At 47.6% G+C, this 20,744-nt stretch overlaps 9 protein-coding genes across 11 annotated transcripts; 4 read left to right on the top strand and 5 right to left on the bottom strand.

Moving 5' to 3' along the window:
• Window positions 1–1,433: 1,433 nt before the first annotated feature.
• LOC120449327 (uncharacterized protein F13E9.13, mitochondrial) lies at window positions 1,434–2,523 on the top strand. The gene is made up of 3 exons (XM_039631726.1): window positions 1,434–1,565; window positions 1,639–1,721; window positions 1,793–2,523. Exons 1-3 carry the CDS (start codon window positions 1,490–1,492, stop codon window positions 2,459–2,461), a joined length of 828 nt encoding a protein of 275 aa, XP_039487660.1. The 5' UTR covers window positions 1,434–1,489; the 3' UTR covers window positions 2,462–2,523.
• Window positions 2,462–4,740, bottom strand: LOC120449326 (rhoGEF domain-containing protein gxcJ). Its single transcript, XM_039631725.2, has 4 exons — window positions 4,517–4,740; window positions 3,898–4,455; window positions 3,288–3,841; window positions 2,462–3,231 (listed from the first exon to the last, which is right to left on the bottom strand). Exons 1-4 carry the CDS (start codon window positions 4,647–4,649, stop codon window positions 2,551–2,553), a joined length of 1,926 nt encoding a protein of 641 aa, XP_039487659.1. The 5' UTR covers window positions 4,650–4,740; the 3' UTR covers window positions 2,462–2,550.
• A 233-nt stretch (window positions 4,741–4,973) lies between these two features.
• Window positions 4,974–7,621, top strand: LOC120450273 (RINT1-like protein). Its single transcript, XM_039633189.2, has 5 exons — window positions 4,974–5,216; window positions 5,272–6,099; window positions 6,157–6,382; window positions 6,437–7,229; window positions 7,302–7,621. The coding sequence occupies exons 1-5, from the start codon at window positions 5,076–5,078 to the stop codon at window positions 7,486–7,488; spliced, it is 2,175 nt and encodes a 724-aa protein (XP_039489123.1). The 5' UTR covers window positions 4,974–5,075; the 3' UTR covers window positions 7,489–7,621.
• Window positions 7,622–7,873: 252 nt separating this feature from the next.
• On the bottom strand, window positions 7,874–10,230 carry LOC120450274 (major facilitator superfamily domain-containing protein 1). Its single transcript, XM_039633190.2, has one exon. The coding sequence runs from the start codon at window positions 9,700–9,702 to the stop codon at window positions 8,260–8,262; it is 1,443 nt and encodes a 480-aa protein (XP_039489124.1). The 5' UTR covers window positions 9,703–10,230; the 3' UTR covers window positions 7,874–8,259.
• Window positions 10,231–10,553: 323 nt separating this feature from the next.
• Window positions 10,554–11,111, top strand: LOC120450276. Its single transcript, XM_039633192.2, has 2 exons — window positions 10,554–10,782; window positions 10,847–11,111. The coding sequence occupies exons 1-2, from the start codon at window positions 10,658–10,660 to the stop codon at window positions 11,007–11,009; spliced, it is 288 nt and encodes a 95-aa protein (XP_039489126.1). The 5' UTR covers window positions 10,554–10,657; the 3' UTR covers window positions 11,010–11,111.
• LOC120450272 (structure-specific endonuclease subunit SLX4) lies at window positions 10,914–14,821 on the top strand. Of its 3 annotated transcripts, none has more exons than XM_039633185.1 (5): window positions 10,914–11,055; window positions 11,137–11,660; window positions 11,719–12,657; window positions 12,718–12,762; window positions 12,818–14,821. In XM_039633185.1, exons 1-5 carry the CDS (start codon window positions 11,009–11,011, stop codon window positions 14,710–14,712), a joined length of 3,450 nt encoding a protein of 1,149 aa, XP_039489119.1. In that variant the 5' UTR covers window positions 10,914–11,008; the 3' UTR covers window positions 14,713–14,821. The 3 variants fall into 3 exon arrangements, with proteins under 3 accessions (XP_039489119.1, XP_039489121.1, XP_039489120.1); XM_039633187.1 differs by having other exon boundaries at window positions 12,723–12,762; window positions 12,818–12,950; XM_039633186.1 differs by lacking the exons at window positions 10,914–11,055; window positions 11,137–11,660 and having other exon boundaries at window positions 12,556–12,657; window positions 12,723–12,762; window positions 12,818–14,820.
• A 132-nt stretch (window positions 14,822–14,953) lies between these two features.
• On the bottom strand, window positions 14,954–15,743 carry LOC120450277. Its single transcript, XM_039633193.2, has one exon. It carries the CDS (start codon window positions 15,741–15,743, stop codon window positions 15,570–15,572), a length of 174 nt encoding a protein of 57 aa, XP_039489127.1. The 3' UTR covers window positions 14,954–15,569.
• Window positions 15,744–15,749: 6 nt separating this feature from the next.
• Window positions 15,750–16,737, bottom strand: LOC120450275. The gene is made up of 3 exons (XM_039633191.2): window positions 16,582–16,737; window positions 16,035–16,390; window positions 15,750–15,944 (listed from the first exon to the last, which is right to left on the bottom strand). Exons 2-3 carry the CDS (start codon window positions 16,326–16,328, stop codon window positions 15,750–15,752), a joined length of 489 nt encoding a protein of 162 aa, XP_039489125.1. The 5' UTR covers window positions 16,329–16,390; window positions 16,582–16,737.
• A 238-nt stretch (window positions 16,738–16,975) lies between these two features.
• Window positions 16,976–20,536, bottom strand: LOC120448905 (N-acetyltransferase eco). The gene is made up of 2 exons (XM_039631128.2): window positions 17,477–20,536; window positions 16,976–17,414 (listed from the first exon to the last, which is right to left on the bottom strand). Exons 1-2 carry the CDS (start codon window positions 20,446–20,448, stop codon window positions 17,210–17,212), a joined length of 3,177 nt encoding a protein of 1,058 aa, XP_039487062.1. The 5' UTR covers window positions 20,449–20,536; the 3' UTR covers window positions 16,976–17,209.
• Window positions 20,537–20,744: the final 208 nt, after the last annotated feature.

Below are 20,744 nucleotides of genomic sequence, written 5' to 3' on the forward strand. Positions count from 1 at the left end.
ACATGTGAGGCGACGACAAAGGACACGGATCCTGCGGACTAGCTGCGAAATGGGAAATGCTGCGGCGGAAGTGGGCTGGAAGTGCGAAGGGACACTCGGCTCAGATTATAAATTATTTATACTGTTTGCCAAACAGGTAAAGAGTTTCCACTTGGCCCAGGATATTTGCACAGGTCCTTTGCACAGCGCTGAAACGAGCTGGAATTCGAGAGCGAAACTCGATTTAATCAGCAAGCCAGGTAGGTACTTGGAAATACTCGTAATTTCCATTGTGTTGCAGCAAGGAGCAAACACATTTCGACACGATATCAATTAAGTTGGCATATCCTGATTGTTTGTGCTCAACCTTGCTGGCCAATCAGCTGCTAAAACCAAATTCAATTAGATTGCACATTTTTATGGCGCAAATGGAACCGCAGTGGTGGAGTCCATTTCAACAATCGTTTTTTACATATTGTAAACAGGACAAAGCGCAATTGTTGCTTGCACAAAGGACATCGCACACATCGACAGCGAGGAAAACAATGCCGCGCAAACAAACAAATGGCGAGCATGAAATGGGTGTGGGTTACAGGGTATACGTTATGCAAATCGAAGGTGAGTGCGAGGGTAGAAATACGCACGCACATTGGTAATTGAAATTCTGTCGCGCACAGTCGTTTCCGCTGATCCCAGCCCAGTTAGGAGCACATCCTATATGCCACACCCATACCCATGCCATACCACCGCCTTTGGAAACCAAACCAAATCAAACTCAAGGACGACGGGCTGCTGGCGCCTGAAACAATGTAATTGAGTGGCGACAGGAACAAAACAGGAACAAAACAGAAGCTGTTTCACCGCCCAAATGGAGAAGCCTTTCATTCGACGCGACTTTGTAGGCGGATTTCCCCAGTTCCCCAGTTCCCCAGTTCCTAGTCCCAGCTGCTGCTCTTCCCCGGCTGCTTTCAGTCCTGTTCCGGTTTCCCTGCCGCCGATAGCGGTCCTCATTGTTCCGCCAAAGTGTCATAATTGTTTTCGTTTGCACTGGCCGTTTATTTAAAGTGCTACTTCGTGATGCTTTTGTTTTGGATCAAGGAAAAAAGATTTTAAATGGTTTCGAGTACTTAAAGCTGTCAAAAATGGAGAAATTATCATGTGCAATATGCTTTTAGTTAAATAGCGAATTCCAAGATAAAATTCAGCTTACTTTAAACAGAATTTGAGTGCTTTCTTATTTTATGTTTTAAATAAATGTTGATAAAAAAGTTAAAAAAAAAAATTTAATGTTTTAAATTTGATAAAAAGTTTCGAAAAATATAAAAGAAATTGTTTAAGTGATATTTTTTTTTTATTTTCCTCTTTTAATTATTTGATTTTATTATTATTTTAAGTACCCAAAAAACATAAACAAATGTCATCCATCCCTGGTTCGCTTATCAGCTGTTTGCCGGCAAACTATTTTGGCTATCCCACCATCTGTTTGACTTTAAAGTCTTTAAAATCAAATATGCAACGATTCCTGAAGGTATTCAACCAGCAAACATGCAAAATAATCGGCATGATACACGTGGATGCGCTGCCAGGTGAGAGAAGCTACACCAGAGCTACAGAACCGAACGAAATCCGATTGCTTCTAATCCGGAAACCCAACATCAGGAACGCCACGATACACCGGCAACTGGAAGCAGACGATTGAGAAGGCCATCTACGAGGCGAATCTCTACAAGAAACACCAACTGGTAGAATATACATGTACATAAGTAATATTCCATTCTGTATATGTGTACGTTGTGTGTTTTTCCTTTTGCAGGATGCCGTGCTCATAGAGAATATGCACGATATTCCCTATGTGCCAGAGCGTCTTCTTGGCGCCGAGATAGTGGCCTGCATGACCCGCCTGGGACGAGCGGTGCGCGATGTGCTGCCCCAGGAGACGCCGTGTGGTGTCCAAGTGCTCGCCTGCGGCAATAAACAAGCACTGGCCATTGCTAAAGCCAGCCAGCTGCAGTTTATTCGCGCCGAGGGATTCGTCTTTGGCCACGTGGCGGATGAGGGTTTCACGGATGCCTGTGCGGGTGATTTGCTGCGCTACCGCAAGCTCATCGATGCAGAGGATGTGCTCATCTTTACAGATCTGAAAAAGAAGCACAGCTCACATGCCATAACCGCCGATGTCAGTCTCCTGGAAACCGCTCATGCGGCCGAGTTCTTCCTAACCGATGGCATCATCATCACTGGAACTGCAACGGGTCATGCAGCCAGTCCCGAAGATCTGCAGCAGCTATCCGGCCGGGTAAAGGTTCCCCTGATAATTGGCTCTGGGGTGACCAAAGATAACATCGACAGTTACTACAAAGATGCCCATGCAGTGATAATTGGCTCGCATTTTAAGCGGAATGGCAACTGGCTTGAGGAGATCAGTGAGCCAGCTGTGGATGAATTCATGCAAAAGATTTGCCAGCTACGGCACTTGAAATGATTAATAATAATTGTTAATGAATTTATTGATGTGTATAAATGTTGTAAACGATGAAATATGTATACGATTTAGTTTGATGTCATCTAGTTCTAGAATAGATTAGCAAAGAAATCATAAATTCGCTCACGCAAAGATGTGGGTTTTAGGGCAGTAGACGCCTCGCTTGAGAAAGCAAAGGGTTTCTCTGCCAAAACCGGCGACACTGCATCCAAGGTATCGTCGAACTTGACCCGCTTTTTCTGCGGCGGCGTGCTGATCTCCTCGTGGCTCTTTAAATGTACGGGAAACATGTTGTCCCCGTTGAACAGATCCTCTCGCTTCACAAATGTCGGTATGGTGTTGTCCACATTGTGGGCCCTAAAATAAGATTTGGAGTCGGAGTAGCGACTGGCGAAGCCGTAGCTTGGATCGTGATCATTGTTGGGCGCCGACACATTGCTGCGTTTCAGAATGCCGCGAACATTGGCCACCTTGTCGCCGGCGGCAATCTTTTTGTACAATTTTGATATGCGGTTCTCCTTGCTGGACGACTCTCCTGGTCTTCCCGGCTGGTGACGCATCTGCACTGCCGGAGGCGGCGGAGGAGCTGGTGGTGGTGGTGCAACACGTTTCATGGAAACTGAGGAGGAGGCCTTTCCCGTAAGATTGGAATTTGGAGTCCTCAGAATCGCACTGGGCACTTTGCGCTTCCGAGAAAAGCATGCACTGTCCTCGGTCTCTTCTTCGGAATCTGTGCTGCGGTTCTTATTGCGGAAAACCGTCTCATATTCCTAGTGTTTTTAAAACATTAAAACTAGTCTTGTAAATTCAACTATTTGGTACTCACGCATTTGCGCTTATTGGGACTCAATACATAATCAGCTCCGAACTTCTTCATGTCCTTCTTGCGAATGGGCGTTCTTTTGCTCGAGTCCTTGCGTAGTGTTTTTCGGCACTGAACGTGCAAATCGATGGCATCGCGAATAAAGCCCACCCAAGTGCGCGACAGCTGCACATCGCCGCTGCCAAAGATTATGCCATCACTCTGGCAAGTGAGCTTAAAGTTGCCCGGCAGCATTTCATACACTTTGCACTTTTTCAAAGGGAAAATGCAGCAACACTCCAGTGAGTTTTCCACAACAGTATTGGGCGCCCGTTCCTTGATCATCTTGCAGTACATGAAAATGTCGGACATGAGTACACAATAGCGCTTGATCTCCGTGCCCTTGTGAGTGATCTTCTGCAGAACGCCCTCCTTGATGACCCGCCGCGAGGGCTTCACAATGTTCGGAGTGCGGTTCACCAAGGAGTTCTGCAAATGAATCAGATACTGGGTGATTTCCTGCTCCTCCACACAGGTGTTTATGTGACTGGCGGTGGCCTCGATCTCCTTGACGGATTCTGAAAGGATGACCATCTATATTGGATATCAGATTACCTTTACTTTTAAAACATACCTTTTAACAACTTATAGTCAGCATCGGCGGGACTCGTGTACAGCAGAACCTGCTCCAAAAGAAGCTTATACCGAGGAACCCGCTGGATGGGCACAATCATCAGTGAGTTCAGTTTGCGTTGCACCTCCGGGCGACTTTCAGTTTGTTCCAAAAACTTTCGGAACACCGGATTCTTGCTGATCAAGTCCTGGATGATGAACAAAGCTCCGCGGTAATCAAAGGCGTACACCGAGTACAGCTTGAAGAAAGGTGCCATTTTCAGGAATGCGTGCGCAACATTCTCCATGTTCGCCTCCAGTTCCCGTAGGAATTCTCCGTTCAGATTGTGGATCATCTCTATTTGACCGAAGAGCAACGTGTGATTGGAGCAATCGATGATAGCCTGTTCCTTTAAGGGACGCACAAAGAAGTTCATCAACAGCTCCAGCTGCTCCAGATATGACTTTTCCGACGAGATGATCTCCTGGATGGCCTGGCGCCGGAATCCCAATCGTTTTCCCGACTCCGGATTGGGTGAGCCAATGGGACTGCTGTTGTTGCTGTCCAGCATGGAGCAAACTGCACGAAATAGCCACAATTAGTGAGTGAACACCTGGCGACGCTTTTTTATGCCGCTCACCTTTCCTGCGCGATTTGGCGGTTAGGAGATTCCTCTCCTGCAGCACCTGCCGCAGTTCCCGGCTGAAGCTGAGAGGTGTTTGCGGCGAGGGGATGAAGCCATTCCCGTATCCTTTCTGCCTGGGCGTAAACATTTTCCAACCAACTTTCTGAAAAGAAGATGTCAAACGAAAACGACGCCACACCTGTTCAATTTGAACAATGCCGCTTCTGCAGTGTTACCGTTCATCGGTGGCAGCCACACTGGCCAGTGTGTGACCGCACTGGCGAGGGGAGTTCGAAAAATAAGTTGAGTAGCTAACAATATATATATTTTGTATCTTCATAAGTAGCCATTTATTTTTATTCGAAGCCGTTTACTTCTTATTTTTATTTATATTGTAAAATCTGTAATATCAATATAATTTCACTTAGAGCTTTAGAACCCGCGAAATAGTTGCACTAGCTTGTTTATTGTCTTGCGACATGGTCACACTAGCTTAATTATTTATTTTTTATACGTGGTACGTTGCCCGTTTAGCTTTTAATTTAAATGGTGTTTTAGCTATTGCTGCACCGAAATGCATGCAAAGCTCAGTGAAACCGAGTTGCGCATAGTGGCGCGTCTAAATGAGGAGATTGGAAAGGATGCCAGCCGGCTGCATCGAGCCAGTCACCTCGTTAGCCACTACAAAGAGCGCCTCCAAGTTTTGTCACAAACGGTAGGATGAATATTTATGCATCTAGATCATGTTTTTAATCCATATAATCCTTCAGCTGGACTACGAGGATGCCCAGAACGTGTCCTGCTACAAATCCGCCTTCCAGTGCCAGCAACAGGTCTGCGAGAGCATCGACTTCGAGCTGGAGAAGCTGGCCCAGTTCGAAGCCAAGCTGAAAAAGAAGCTTAAGGAGTGCCAGCCTGCCCTTGAGGGCGTGGCCGAGGACTTGGATAAAGTGCGACAACTGCAGCGTTTGCAGCAGTATCTGCGCCTGGTCCAAGACATCCAGGAGATAAGTGCTGCCCTGGGCAATGCCATCGACGGAAAGGACGAGGACAAACTGGTCAATATCTACCTAACCCTCTACGAGGGCAACGACTGCGAGCACAGCGTAGTGGGTCGCCTGCAGGCCGTGCAGGCACAGTCCCTGAAATCCTTTGCCGAACGCACTGCCATCTACTGGCACAAGCTGCTCCTCAAGCGGCTGTCCAGCGAATTCGAGGCGGTCCTGAAGAGCATGCGCTGGGCGCATCTGGAACAGCAGACCCTCAACTATTCACCCACACGAGACACTGCCAAGGCGCAACTTCTTGCCGAGTACATGTTCCTCATCAAATCTCCGGCCGAAGAGCATGCGCCACTACAAAGCATCACGCCCAGCATCGTGTGCGAGCCCATCAACCAGGTGGTGCAGCTCCTATTGGCGCCATATCGCCAGCGTTTCACATTTCACTTCACAGGCACCAGGCAAACAAATAGACTAGACAAGCCCGAGTGGTTCTATACGCAAATTCTCAACTGGGGCAAAGAGACGCATTTCTTTGTGGGCAAAACATTTCAACCATCTGCCATCAAAGCGGGCAAACTAGATTACAATCTCAGGGTAAGTAGTTGGTAGCTTACTAGACCATTCAAGGTTCTAATTGTGATCCTCTTTCAGCTGGAGTTTATGCGAGGTCTGGTGCAGTTAGCCATTGAGAAGTTGGCGGTGGATATAGAACAGATTGCCCAGGACGAGCTACTATTTGCCCATCTGCTGGACGAGACGCTGGCCTTTGAATCCGAGTTGCGGGAAACATTTGGATATCCGGCGAGTTTTCCCAGCGCTATATCCGTAATCACGCAGCCCATGTATTTGCTTCGCTGGATTTCCCTGGAAGAACGATGTGAGATAAGGTCGCTGCACTCGATTGCTGTTATTTAATAATATGCTTACATAGTTTGTGCGGAAAAAATGGATGACATTCTGCAAGCGGAGACGCCATTCCAGCTAATTGATCCCAACACATTCGAGGACGATCTGAAAATTCCCAAGTGTGCGGATCAGTTCATGCGACTGCTGGACGCCATTAAGGATCGTTACTATGGGCTGATTCAACCTGGCCACCAACTGCAGTTCCTGCACCTGCAACTGGAACTGATCGATAGCTTCCGACGGCGCCTGGTGCAGCTGCACAGCAGTGGAGCGGTGCCAAGCATTCCGGTTCTGAATGCCATCAACTATTTGGTAATGGTGTTGCGCGAATGGGGCGAAAACGTGCACTATCTTCACCTGCATGCGGCACTTGCCGGTCCAAATGCAACGGAGATTAACTCAGTGTTCGAGCATGCGGTTGCTGAACTGGAGCATTGGGCCAGACAACTAATGCGAAATCTGGCTACCAAGGCAACCAATGAAATGAAAGCGAAATCGATGAGCTATCGCCATGATGCGTGGCCAACGATGCCCGAACAAAACAGCCGGGAGCCGTTTATCCTCTCGCCCAGTGGAGGGGAAATGTTCCAGGTGCTGGTCACGCTGCTACACAATCTGGATCGGGAACTGTCCGCCAATCTGTTCAACCAGACGCTCCGTTTGATAGCCCATCAAATTGATGAGTTCATGCTCGAGAGCATGGTCATGAACACGAAGTTCGCACCCGCTGGGGCAGCGCAATTCAATTATGACATGACGCGCAATTTATTCGCACTCTTTGGACAGTATACTCGACGTCCCGAGCTGCTCTTTAAACGGTGAGTCATCTCTGCATATGCCATGGCAATAAACATAAACCTGACACCTTTTATTCACGTTCGATTCGCCAGAATACACGATGCCTGCAAGCTGCTGGCGGCGGCACGGGGAACAGCTTTGTTGCTGCTGGAAACGCTGCGCAGTAATCAATCGGTGGAGGAGAAAACGAAACCGCTGAGGGAGCTGCATGTGCTCAGCATGGACAGCAAACAGTGCATTGAGGTTCTGGAGCGGAGGACGGACATAAAGATGTTTTAAGCAATGCAAATCTTTAAGCTAGCTAATTACTCTGTTTTTTATTGGGCACTAGGAACTTATGCAATGATATACAACGTTCAGACGCCGACTTATTGCGAAATAAAATCATTAACACCTGGAATGAAAGCCAAAAGATGTTTATCGTAATTTACATTCATTTTATTTGAAGAAAGGCATGTGTATAAACATAGTTTTCATGACGGAGCTTTAACTAATTTGTATTTAACCAGGACACAGTTTTCAAATCGTGAGAATGCTAGTAACTAACGACCAAGTTGTATGCATGACATATAATTTCAAGTATATATTTACAATTAAAGTGCGATTCCTTGCCCTTGGCGCACAAGTCTTGAATGTGTTGTGATAATTAAACATTTAGTTGGAATCGGGGTTCAATGTTTAGTTTAATTTGTAAAACGTTTACACAAAAACATGCGGTAACTTTAATAATAAATTGCTCTAAAAATACATAGCGTAAAATAGCATATAAATCGGCCTGATCGGCCTCGAATCGCAGATATTGCATTTGACACATCAATACTGATTCATTTCGATTCACGGCTGATCAGGGCGTATTGTATATCCCAGTCGTCGGATGACAAACAATTGCAGTTAGTAAATACCAATTTGCGACTCGAGACGCACATCACACATCATCATCACATCGTGGAACAGACCAAGGCGCATCGCCCGCAGAGAGTAACTTTATGTCTACACTAAATAACCGATAATAATCCGATCTGCGGGTGCCATTCGCCTTTGTATCCCCTTCTATTCAAAGTTCTGATAATTCTCGGCGCTGACAAACTGTGCCCGTTGCTGGGGAGTCATGTTGAGATTACCGCGGTGCTTGTTGTTGTAGGCCCAGATGATACCAGTGGAGATCAGGGCAATGGTCAGCCAGCCCATGAAGAACAACTGTAACCACATGTGCTCACTGCCGCTGTAATCCGAGATGATTCCAGCCACGATAGTGATGACCGCCAAGCCGAGATTCTGTATCGACTGGCAGAAGCCGTAGGCCGTGCCCAATTGGTATTCCGGAATGATGAGCGCCACCAGTGGCCACAGGCTAGCGGCCAGCATGGAATACGAAAGTCCCATAATGACCATGCCCACATAGGGTGTCACCTGAGTGAACGTAAGCAGGGCATGGGCACCAATGGTGGTCAGTGTCGCGGTAAACACCCAGGTCACATTCCTGCCCAATTTATCGATGATGAAACCGAAGACAGGGGACGATACTGCTGCAATTAGATACACCAGCGAGTCCACCGTGTTGGCCTCTGCGGGGCTAAAACCAAAGCGATCGATAAAGAATTTCTGTCCGAGGGCAATGAATGGAAAGATGGCCACATAGTAGGCGACGCAAATGATGGAAACCATCCAAAATGGTGGCTTGAACGAGAAGACATCAGTGAGCTTTGGAATCTGTCCAGCCGGGTTGGTGTTACGCTGCAAAATCCGCTCGGCCCTTTTGTCCATCCAGCCGAGAATGAGGGCACAGGTCATAGACATCAGACAGGTGAGGGTAGCCAGCAGCAAGACGACGCCCAGAGCGGTATGATCCTTGTAAAATTTGCTCACATAGTCATAGATGGGCTGCATCACCCAGAAGTTGACGGTGCTGCCGAATCGGGCCACCGACAGCTGCAGGCCAAATACCATGTTCAGTTCCTTGCCCTTGAACCAGAGCACCGCATAACTGTTCTGGGCCACGGCCAGTGATTCGGCACCAATGCCAAAGATGAATCGTCCCAGGATCATCATCCAGAAGGCGTCCAGTATGCCGCCGCAGGCAAAGATCAGCTGACCCACCAGCAGGATCAGCATGTAGATAATCGTGCCCAGTCGAATGCCAAACAGGCGATCGATCAGGAAACCGCCGACGAAGCATAGAACGACATTGGGCCACGAGTAAATTGAGTAGATGAGCGTGAACTGGGCGGAGGTCAGGTGAAGATCCTGCTTGAAATGGTTCTGCAGGGCGCCGGGTGCATCGTAACAGAAATACGAGCCGAATCCCAGCAGGCACATGAACACCAGAGCCATGAGCCGATGGCTCGTGCTCGAGGGCATACAGCAGCCGCCGGATGGAAGGCTCAGTTCATTGTCACGCCGTCCATTGTCACGCCGACCGACCACTTGGTCCTCCTCCGTCGGTTGCGACACCTCCTCATTGTCCACGATGCGTTCCTCGTCCTCGCGCGCCATCTCCACTCACCCCGCTGGCACAATCCGCACTGACCAGTTGTCTTGGAGCCGATTCCCGCTGAATATGGGCGTATGCAAAACTATGTGATATGATTAATCGGCCTTCTGATTTCCTGCCGCAGTTGTTTTTTTGTTCGCTTTCGCTTTTCTCTTTTCCTTTTTGCCGTTTCTGCAAAATATTTGTATCAATTTCAGCGAACGAACGAGCGAGTTGAACTCTTCTGCTTTGTCTTTGCTTATCTCGCTGCTTTTGTTTTTGTTTACTGTACTAGTACCCCTTTGTCTAATAACTATAGTTGTTGTTGTTGTTGGCTGCGTGGGCTAGTTTGTTGTCTCGGGGTTCATCGGTTATCAGCAGTTCTCCCACTCTTCCCACTTACAGCTGAAGTTCGTTCTGCGGTGTTGGGCAAAATTTTGCGGTGTCGTGTGCAACCGCACTTTATTGCTGATCGAATGAAACTAAATTGTTTTCTCCGCCTAATTAGCGTTAATTACGCATATACAATGGCGACGCTGCCAACTCGTCTTGGGGCAGGGTTGTCGACGCAGCTGCAGGTGCATTCAAGCAGCTGGAACGCGATAACGATCACAAGCAGTAGGGGTATTCCTGTTTGATACCCATTACGTTATAATTGTTATCTTATTGAAAATACAAATTAAAGTAAGCTACGATTAATTTAAAACCCATTTCCATTTACTTTCAAGCTATTTAGTAAACAATCTTTAAGCAAATACAAGAGCGCTAGAGAAAAATTAATTAAACCAGATAATCATACTTGAAAAGTCTTCAACATTTCAAAAACTCAAAAAGCCACAAATACATAAAAGGTATTTGTTTTGGTTTGTTTTACAAAGCCTGGCAACCCTAATCCAGCAACGCCGAGTAGAAGCATGTTTTCATACTTTTTACCGGGCAAAATGTACTTAATTATATAATTCAGCGGCACTTGCAGCAATGGACTCCACGGACACCACCCAGCGGAAGCCCAGACGCACCCACGGCACACCATCCTATACGTACCGCAATCGATTCGCCTACGCCCTACTGGCCGCCGGAACTGTGCTCTTCGGCATTTGGAGGTGACTTTATCTTTGAATTCAACGTATAAATGGGTTTTTAATGTGTTCCCCGCTTCGTTTACAGCCTGACTCCCATCCAGCGCATTGCCAACGAGAAGCTGTCCCAGGCGGTGGCCCAAACGGAACAGGAGCGCGATAGGAAAGGACTCTTTCAGTTCGCCGCTCCAAGGACTTCGGAGTTCATCAAGCAGGCCATCGAGGAGAGCGAGGAGCAAAATAACAAATAATGGATCGCAAGACGCGGCGGGCGAACTTCAAAAACCTGCAGCCCCGGTAATTTTAATTGATATGATGGAGATCAATAAAACGAATGTCATTATCTAACCGAACACTTTGTTTTCCTTTCATCCAAAGATCGACGCGAAGCACCAAAGCAAACGCAGAAACATTATCGTTATCCACCTACTTTGCCACACCCGAAAGTGCTGAAGAAGCTCCGCCATGTGCCACAGACAATGCCATGGAGCTCGATCCGCCTGCACCCAAAATCAAACCAATACGCGCCAGCAATGTGTTCGAAAAACCTGGACCGAAGCCCAAAAAGGCGCCCAAACTGAAGGGCAGCACTGGGCCATCGTCGAGTGGCGCACGTCGCGGACGCGGAAAGAGTAAACAGCAGCCCAGTATCAGCAACTTTCTGCGCAACGAGCAGATCTTCGCGGAGGTGACCGCCCAGCATTGCATGGCGGACAACTTCAGTCCGGATGACATTGAAATGGCGCTGGCGCTGTCCAAGTCGGAGTGTGAGAAGCAGGGACGCCTGCGCTTGCACGACGATGACGATGCTGTGGTGGACCTACTGGATGATGAAGAGCAGGCCACGGATAAAATACGGCGGAAACTGCAGAAGTATGGCTTTCGCACTGCCGCCAAGGAGGGTAAGTACAGAGATTAACTTTTGGCAGTACGACTATACTTTCGCTCATTCCAATTTAGATTATAAATCTCTGGCGGTTCTGCCTGTGATGGCCGGAAAAGGAGGTAGGCGTGGCAAGTGGGCCAATAAGTTTACTGCCCTAACATTAAGAAATCCGGAGGTGCAACAAAAGAAGCTCGAGGAGAAAGTGTCTGCACTGCTGGCACAACAAGTGCGCATCAAGAGGTCGAAGGGCAATGACTGTTTGTTACCACCTAACACTGTGATCACTGCAGCCCTTCGGGAACTCAGAGCTGAAGGTGAATCTAGTATCCTTCGAGAACCAAGCGAAGGGCCCATAGATGACCTTAGATTATACTACGTAACCGACTTGTTTGAAGTAAGTAAAACGCCAGCGCACCATCTTTTGAAGAATTGGGCTGCGATACAGGGAAGGGATTTCTCTCCAGAGCGTGAGACACAAAAATCACGCCAATTGAGGCAACAACATGAACTTGTCTACGCTGAGTTGGAAAGGCACTTCGGGGATCCGCAGAAGTTGGAACAAGAGGTGATGGAGGAGCTGGATGAATTGGAAAAACTGGTGGCAGAAAACATGATCGAAGATGACTCCCTGGTGATAAATAAAGTGGAGGCAGAAACATCCTCGACTAGCAGCAGTCCATCTAAGGAGCCGCCGGATAAGCGACCAAAAATGTCAGTGGAAGATAAAGAAAACCTGCAGCCCACAACCTCAAAAGCCAGCTTAACCGTTCCCACCCAGTTAACTCGCTGCACATCGCCTGATCTCTTTGCGGATTCCGAAGATGAGACGGATATAGTAATGACTGCTAGCTCAAAGGAACCCGAAGATGTTAGAAATCTTTCAATAAAGGTCTACAAGAATGTAAGCACATCCGAACGATCATCTCCAGTCAAAGAAATAGAAATTATATCCAGCAACGATGAGCCTTCTCAGATAACCACGTACGAAGTGTTTTCCAGTTCCAGCGACGAAGGTGAGCATCGTCATTTATATAGAAGGCACAACTCTAAAGAGTATTTCAACTTACTTTCAGTAAAGACTGTTTCCAACGCTACGCAGGAGAAGATTTCTTTTGAAGGTGAGTAAGAAAGCAAAATGTTTGCAACCGAAATCTCATCGTATTTTATTTGCAGACAAACCGATTGACGACTTTATAGACCTAACACAAGAGTTCGAAATGGCGGTATTTAATGAGTCGAGGCCTAAAACCCCAAATTTAAATGAATCATCTGAAACAGATTTCAATGTGGACAACCTAAATGGCAACACACTACTAGATTTCAGTTCCCAGGAGGTTAGTTGTCCCATCTCCAAAGAATTGTACCAAAAGTATGCCAGTGTGGATACATTTCCTGCGTGGAGTGCAGCAGAAGAGGAGAATAAAGTTGAGTTTTCATTGAGTTTGGAGAGAGATTTGAAGAGTTCCGAGCAGTCTTCGATCCATCTCGGCATATTAAACACTCCGAACGACACTGAACGGAGTTCAAGTGATTTGAATTTCTCAAGGAACTCTTTTCAAAGGAGCGTTAGTCTATCAACGGATCTCGGTTTCAAAAGTCCGCTGAGCTGGAAAGCAAACTTATCGGCTGAGAAGAGGGTATCACTTGCAGCTTCGCCGGATAAACAGTCAGATGCAAGTGTGGATTTAACACAGAACAGCAGCAGCGATGATGAAGACGACGCGATTCTGCTCTCCGACGAGGAAATCAATTACTCCATATGGAAGTCCAATAGAAGCGCAAACGACTTGGATATCGACGACGATAGCTCAGACAATTGCTTTGCATCTCCGGTATCGAAAAAACGAGCTGTCCCACAGTTCCAAACCGAGGAGGATCTAGATGCCTTTTTGAGGGGCTTTTCAACGACTGCCAATGGATCGCAAAGTTCGCATTCACCCAACCAAAGTTGCCTTAGCAAGGAGCGCGCAGAGTTTGGAATACTGGATGCAGCTCCGTCTCAACCCTTCAGCCTCTTCGAGTTCCAAAGTCCGGTAAAAGAGCAGACATCGGCTAGCGAAATCAACTGGGCTGAAGCTTCATTTCTGGATGCACCCGTAAAGCCGTTGGCTCGCAGGAGTAGCCACAAATTTAATGAACTCTTGGCGAAAGTTAGCAAACCTGGGCATAATTCCGATGATGACTTTGACGAATTCGATCAGATGGTTTTCCAAAGCACAAAGGAAGCCTCCAATGTTGGCGAAACAAATGGCATGCCTCGCGGACTGGACCTCTTGTTAAAGGGAGAGATAAAAACCACAGCGATCCCAGTGCCAAGTACACCCAGCAACCAATCTCCTATTGTGCCGGAGCAAGTAAATGTAGATGGTAATGTCTACACCGTGCGTGTTTGCCACACACCTAAGCCAGATTTCGCGACTCTTTCCGAATCGGAGATCCTCCAGCAGCTCTACAACTACGGTATTAAGCCACTGAAACGCAAGCAGGCCGTGAAAATGTTAGAATTCATCTACAATCAAACGCATCCCATAATGAAGACTGCTGCTGTCCAGGACGCGCCACCCAGAACAGAGCCAATCGTCCGTTCCAAATCAAGTCCTGTGGTTATGGAGAGGCCACATTCGAAGGCAACCAAGTCTACCAATAAGACTCCTTCGACGGCAACTGAGCCGAAAAAGGATTTCAAGTTCAATGATGGCACGGGCGAGGAACTGCTGCGCTTTTCCCAAACCCTGATCCCAGGGCTTTGTGACGACTTCGAGACCTTTGTCATGCAAACGAACGTTACCAAGAAGACACCACAGCCGCTGGTGCCACTGCACATCGCCTGGCACAATCTTCTCTGTGCCAATCCGCTTCTGCACGAAAGTGTGCTCATGTACGAGCCCATTGATTTGCAGGCGGTCTACTTGCACTTTAAGCACCTGGGTCACCGATACGATCCGAAGGACTTGAAGACCTTCTTTGACCGGCGTTGCATTATCTTTCGCTATGAATTGGCTGCTCCTGGGAAACAGGCGGAGCATCATGTGCGGAGGCACCACAAAAAGCCGTCAAAGAGAAGTTAGGTTCCATTATCCGTTATTTGCAAGTCAAGTTTGGAATTTTTTTGTAGTTACAGTCCACTTCGAATGCATTGAATTATGTTCTAGTATTACCTTAGAATGTATTATTGAAAAAAAAATTGTTATTTGGCATTTTGCGAATTAAATATATTATACATATTGAAATTTATAAAACTCAAATAGTCTTATTTGTCATTTCCAGTTACCCCCTATCAACAATCCATTGAATAAAAACTAACTTGCATTATTCTGGAGGCCGTAGATTTATTTGATGCAACTTCAAAATACAATATTACAAAACTAATGGACGAATACAAATGTATAGAGTTTGCATACACTATTGTAGATACAAGACACTGATATGTTCATACGAATAGAATATTGGACAACATTAAATGCAGCATCTGTGCACATACTACCCCAGAAAGGGTATTAAATGTAAATATAGTTCGATCTTACGGCGCTAGAAAGACACTTGGACGGCATAATTTTCTCACGAGTCTCTACGTTGAAGGCACATTGTCAGATTGTGAATAATGGAATGGAAACGGCTCGAACGAAACTAGTTGCTAATGAAGCTATTTGTACTGCATGCAAAATTGATATGGTTGGTGGGTGCAGACGGGTTAGTGGGCTCTTACAGCAGCTAGGATTAGTTTTAGGGAGATATATAAGTAGCAATTCAATTCAAAGCATTGCCGGCATGTAGTAAGTATGTAAATTAAAGAAGGGGATGTCCCAGAAATCTCTAACAATTTTGTACCTTTGAAACTACTTCTTTCATTCTGGCATTGGTTACTGAAAGCTGGAGAGAAATGTATATTGTTTGAAAGAAATTGCTGGGACAGCCCCAAACAAGATTAGGCATAGCTAATCTCATGCTCGTACGTCTTTCCCCGCAGGTCTTCATCATCCGGCAGCGCATGGTGGCGCAGACCGCACAAACGCGGTCCGTAGCGCAGCATGACAATGATAACGCCCACGATGAACAGGGCGACGGCGGCCACGGCGGGATAAAGGAAGTAAAGAGCCATTGCTAATTAGATGTCGCTCTCGCGCTTCTGCAACTCCACGTATTCCTCGCGCTGGCGCTGCTGGTGCAGAGTACGACCCTCTGGGCGTGGTGGACGCTGGTGCTGCTGCTGCTGGTGGTGATGATGCGCCGAATGCACAGGCTCCAAGTCGTCAACGCCAATGACAACGTCGTCGGGGAATACTTGCTGATGAGTTGTGGGCTAGAAGAAATATACATTAAATAAGTCAAGAGAGCCAAATAATAAGCTACGATTAATTTCAGCTGTAAAAAAGAAAAAACGAAAACTCACATGGAAACGCTGGAAGTAGGAGGCGTCCTTCAGTTCAGTGAAGTCCAGTGGCGGCTGATTATGGGGCGTGGCGGACCAAATGGAGACCAGCCAGCGATTACCCGTGTGCCTGTCCTGCCAGTACTTGCGATGCTTGGAGCAGCAGCCCAAGATAATGTTCAGTATGATGATCGTGCCCAGGACAACCGTGCAGATGGCAATGGTCACATAAAACGGCGAGAAGTTGCCGTAGATGTGGCCGGTGAAGTATGGATTCTTTTCGTACGCCTTGCGTTCCTCTTCGATTGTGGACATAGTCTTTTAGGGGTGTGGTACTTGAAAGAGCCTCAATAGCCTGCTGCACAATGCTCAATGGTCTGGAAGGCGGGAGAAGAAGTGTGTGTGCAATGAGAAAGCGGTTCAACCACCACGCTGCAAGTCACTTGCACCCCGAAAACCACTTGCCACCGATTCCAATTTGTCACATTGGGCGTGGCGTCACCAAAGTAATCAAACTAGCAGCACCTGCAGCTGCAGAGTTTCCAGCTTAGACGTGAAGTGCACTTACCATTTGCGCGCGATTGGTGGTCACTGAGATTGGCACAAGTCCCATTCAGGTATGTTACCCACTTAAGGTCGTAAAAGTATTCAATTTCAGCCACTTTGCTGCTACGAAAACAACGCCCAAAAGCCAGGCTCAGTAAGTTAGTGATGGCACTCAGTGGTTTCGCCGCATGGTTGCAAGCGATCGATAGCAATTTATCGATCGCCAATGCGAGTTATGTAAATTGTTTATTGCATTCATTTAGGCATTAAGTTTCTTATAAGTCAAATTAAACCAAAATGTATTGTTTTAATAAATGTATTTATTTTTGGTATAGCACTTGAACGTTAATCTTACTGTTCTAATACGAAATTTACACAGCTAAAAAAATTTATCGCATTAAACAAAAGTAAGAAAGTATGATAAACAAAATTATTCTATATTTTCAAAATAAATGCGATCCAAAGAAGAAATCAAGTTCATTGCATAAGAACAGGCATAATAAAACCCACCATTGTGAACAAATTAAATGCCGCGTCTTCGTGCCGCTTTGTAACAAAATCGCATTTCCTTATCAACTATTACAGGTTCCGAAGCAATCCTAACTCAAAAAACAATCCAGCTATTCAATAGCCGATTCCATTTAGCCCGATCACTGGTCGTAGGTCAGGAAGTTATCCAACCCGGTAAACCGGCGCGCCAGTGCTCGACCATCGTCGGTGGGCGTGCTGAAGGCGATGCTCTCCTTGGAGATCTCCTGACCGAGAATCGTGTGGCACTGGACCACTCGCAGCAGCTTGCTGGCGATCCCGCTGCGCCGCTGCAACGGGGAAACCCAGATGCGTGATACGCCGCAGCTGAAAGAAGGCACAGTTTAGCTGTTGACAAAGGAAGAAGCCATACGAAATGGGATGCTCACCTGGCCGGGTAGCTTTCCTCACTGAAGTAGTCCGTGCCATCGACCTGAATGAAACGATGGGCCTGCGACAGGGGCTGCACCAGGCAGAAACCAACGATCTGCTGCTTTCGCACCGCCATGAAGGCCACAAAGATCTTTGGCACAATGTACGAGGAATAGCCCAGCTCTTTGTCCACCACACCAATGAGATCCCGCAGCCTGTCGAGCCGAGCTGCCGGAGCGCGTTCGTTGATACGTATTATGCGGCCGTCGCTGGCCCACTCCGGATAAACGGCCACAATGTCCTCGTCGATCCAGCCCTTGAATCGCAGCACATGGATTGAGTTGTGGTACTCCCGATGCAGCAGCTCCTCCTCCGGTTCATGCACGGTGTACACCAGTCCGCACTGCTGGCACTGTCGCGCTCCGAAGGCCTTTTGACCGGCATCGATCTGGTACTGATTTGATCCCCCAGCCGCCGAAAGCAATCTCATCGATGTATCCGGACGACGACGCATCGATTTCTGGACAACGGGCTGTAGGCGTTGCGTGAAGATGGGGAATAGCTTTGGCTGAACTTCCTCGGCTGCTGGAGGATCCGGTTGTGGTGCAACAACCACCGCCGCTTCCATCTCAGCAAGCTGCGCAGCCTCCTCGCTGTTTACCACCATGTACAAGTTGTCCACAATTTGATTGGCCTCGTCCTTGTAGTTGTCCGGATTGGCAATAAAGATCTCAAAGTTCTTTTCGGTGCATATATTATTGCTAATGAGAAACTCTAGCAAGATTTGCTGCTGCTCCACGACTTCGGGATCATCGGTTTCATATGGCAAACGTTGACGAAACTCAGCAAAGGGATCAATTTCCACATCGTTCGTTTCTGGTGCATATTCAATTATATCTGGCAGCGGCTCCGTTTCCATGGCTGTTTCTACCGCATCCTTAGGCGTTGCCTGTGCCACCGGATTTGCTTCAACAATCTCGTCCACCACCGTGTCGTCCAGGTTCTTCAGGATTGCATCCACAGTGGCCTGCTCGGCTGAAAATATAGTGGCCGACCTGACGCGCACTTGCCGCGGCTTACGGCGTGAAGTTTGGACGAGGGCAATCTTGCCCTGGGTGACACTGGCGCGGATGTTGTCCGTGATTCGCACCTCCATGCAGGTGCTACTTCGCCGGCCCGATTTAAAGAACTTTCGCTTGCTGAGATCGGCTGGCTCGGCGATTGGCGATTTCTGGACTGGTTCGTGGCGAATTATCGGTATGATGGGCTCCATCTCGATGACGGGTTCAATATCCTCATCCTCACTAAGGTCGGAGAAGTCGGCTGAGGTTTCTTGCCATGCCGTTGCAGGCACACTTGTATTATTGTTAGCATCGTCAGCTTCAATCACACTCAATGGCTTAGCCATTTTGATCGGGTCCTTGGCACTACGCAGGATCTGATGGACTTCCTCCACTTTGGCGCGCTCTTGCCGCTTGGTGGTGATCAGGTTCTTCAACCGCTCGTTGCTCAACGAGTTGAGAATGTTGTCCAAGTCTGTGGCTGGCAGTCGGGTGGCGAATCCGTGGCGCTTTCGTATCTTGTGGCGAACACCTCTATTAATGCCCAATGGTGGACGGGAGCTTGGAGAGATTTTCGTCGGTTGCTTAGGCTTGTTCTTGGATTCGGACGGCCTTCCTCTCGACTTTGTGGCAGTGCCATCACTGTGAGAATAGAAGGCCATGGTGGGAATGCTGCTACTCAGCGTCACCTTGCGCATCTTGCTCTGCGGCGATCCAGAGTCGGACTCCGTTGAGGGAGCAGTCTGGCTGGACGTTTCAGAGTGCATTCGCTTTGGGGGCTTACGATTGGGTGCTTCCTCGTCCGATTCGGGCATTTCGACTTCAACTTTCATACTGTCTCTTGGGTTCTCTAAGCTCTTTGCTGTGTCTTCTACTGGAGATTTCGCTTTTTTACAGATGTTATTTCCTGGGTTTTGTTGTGTGGTTTCATCGTCATTCGACTTGAACACCTCTACTGGGGATTTGGTCCTTCTTCGGTTGTTTTCTAGCTTAACTGCTGCGGTTTTAGTAACTCGGCTTTCCTCGTCACCCGACGTTTTGTTCTCCATATCTGTTTTAATAACAGGTACATGGGCAGCAGCCTTCAGACTATTGCTGTTTATTTCCACAGACGTGCAGCCTCTTCGACTATTCCTTGTTTTGGGACTGATGATTTGCGATCCCTTTGCTTCGCGTACTTCTCTTCTCTTCCTGGAGTTTTTACTACTAGAGGGTTTCTCGTCCTCCGACTGAGTGTCTTCAGATGGGCTCGTTTTCTTGGGTTTAGTTATATGCACTTGGGCGGTGGTTCTTAGGTTGTGGTTGTGTTTTTTCTTTGATTCTAACACAGATCTTGGATCCTGGCCCTTCATTAACATAGCTGCCACCTTGCTTAGTCTAGTCTGAAATGAGTCTGACGGAGAAAGCGCATCTGGATCCTTCAGCGCACTGGGGGTTCGTGGACTGCGTCTCAGGCTGGTTCTGGCCCTCGGAGACGGAGTTCCTTCGGAGGAGCATGTGGGCGATGACATTGAAGAATCAGCTCGCTTTCTTTGGACCTTCGGCTTGCGGGGGCTGCTGGTGCGACTGTTGCTGCTGCTGTTGCTATTCAGCCGCATGGTGGCTGTAAACAATTGGGGCAGTTGATCCGCGGCAGCTGTAACGACTCCTCCGCGGGATTTCTTGTTCTCCTTGTTGGTTTCCGGGCTGCTGTTGGCACTGCTGCTTGACTTGCCGGCGCCCGCAGCGAAGAGGCTCCTCCTCTGCCTGTTGGCCGCCACATGAGTCTTTAAGGGCAAGACACCCAGACTGTCTACGTCCCCATCATCCTCGTCGTCGTTGATCTGGCGCAGCCTGGATACCGGACTGCCAAAGAGTTGCCGCTTGCGCTCGGAGAGGCGCGGCGTGGCCATGCGACCGGGACGCCCACTACCCGTTGGGGTCTCCATAATCGCGCGCAAAACTTTTATTTCGCATTAACTTTGTCCAAATTGTGACTCCTTCGCGCTTTTTTGTAGCTGCCTAGTGTTGGAGGTGGTTGGATCGATCGAGGTTTCTGCGGTCGTTTGTCAACACTTATCAGCTGCTTGGAGATCCAACACAGTCACACTTACTATTTGTTTTTAAATTATTATTATTAATATTAGTATTAATAAATACATTGCATAAATATAAAATACTAAGTAATCGAAATATTTTTTCTACCACACTTTATATTAAACTTTTTTCCTTAAAGGGATCAAGT

This window comes from Drosophila santomea, chromosome 3L (assembly GCF_016746245.2).
Source record: "Drosophila santomea strain STO CAGO 1482 chromosome 3L, Prin_Dsan_1.1, whole genome shotgun sequence".
Taxonomy (NCBI): domain Eukaryota; kingdom Metazoa; phylum Arthropoda; class Insecta; order Diptera; family Drosophilidae; genus Drosophila; species Drosophila santomea.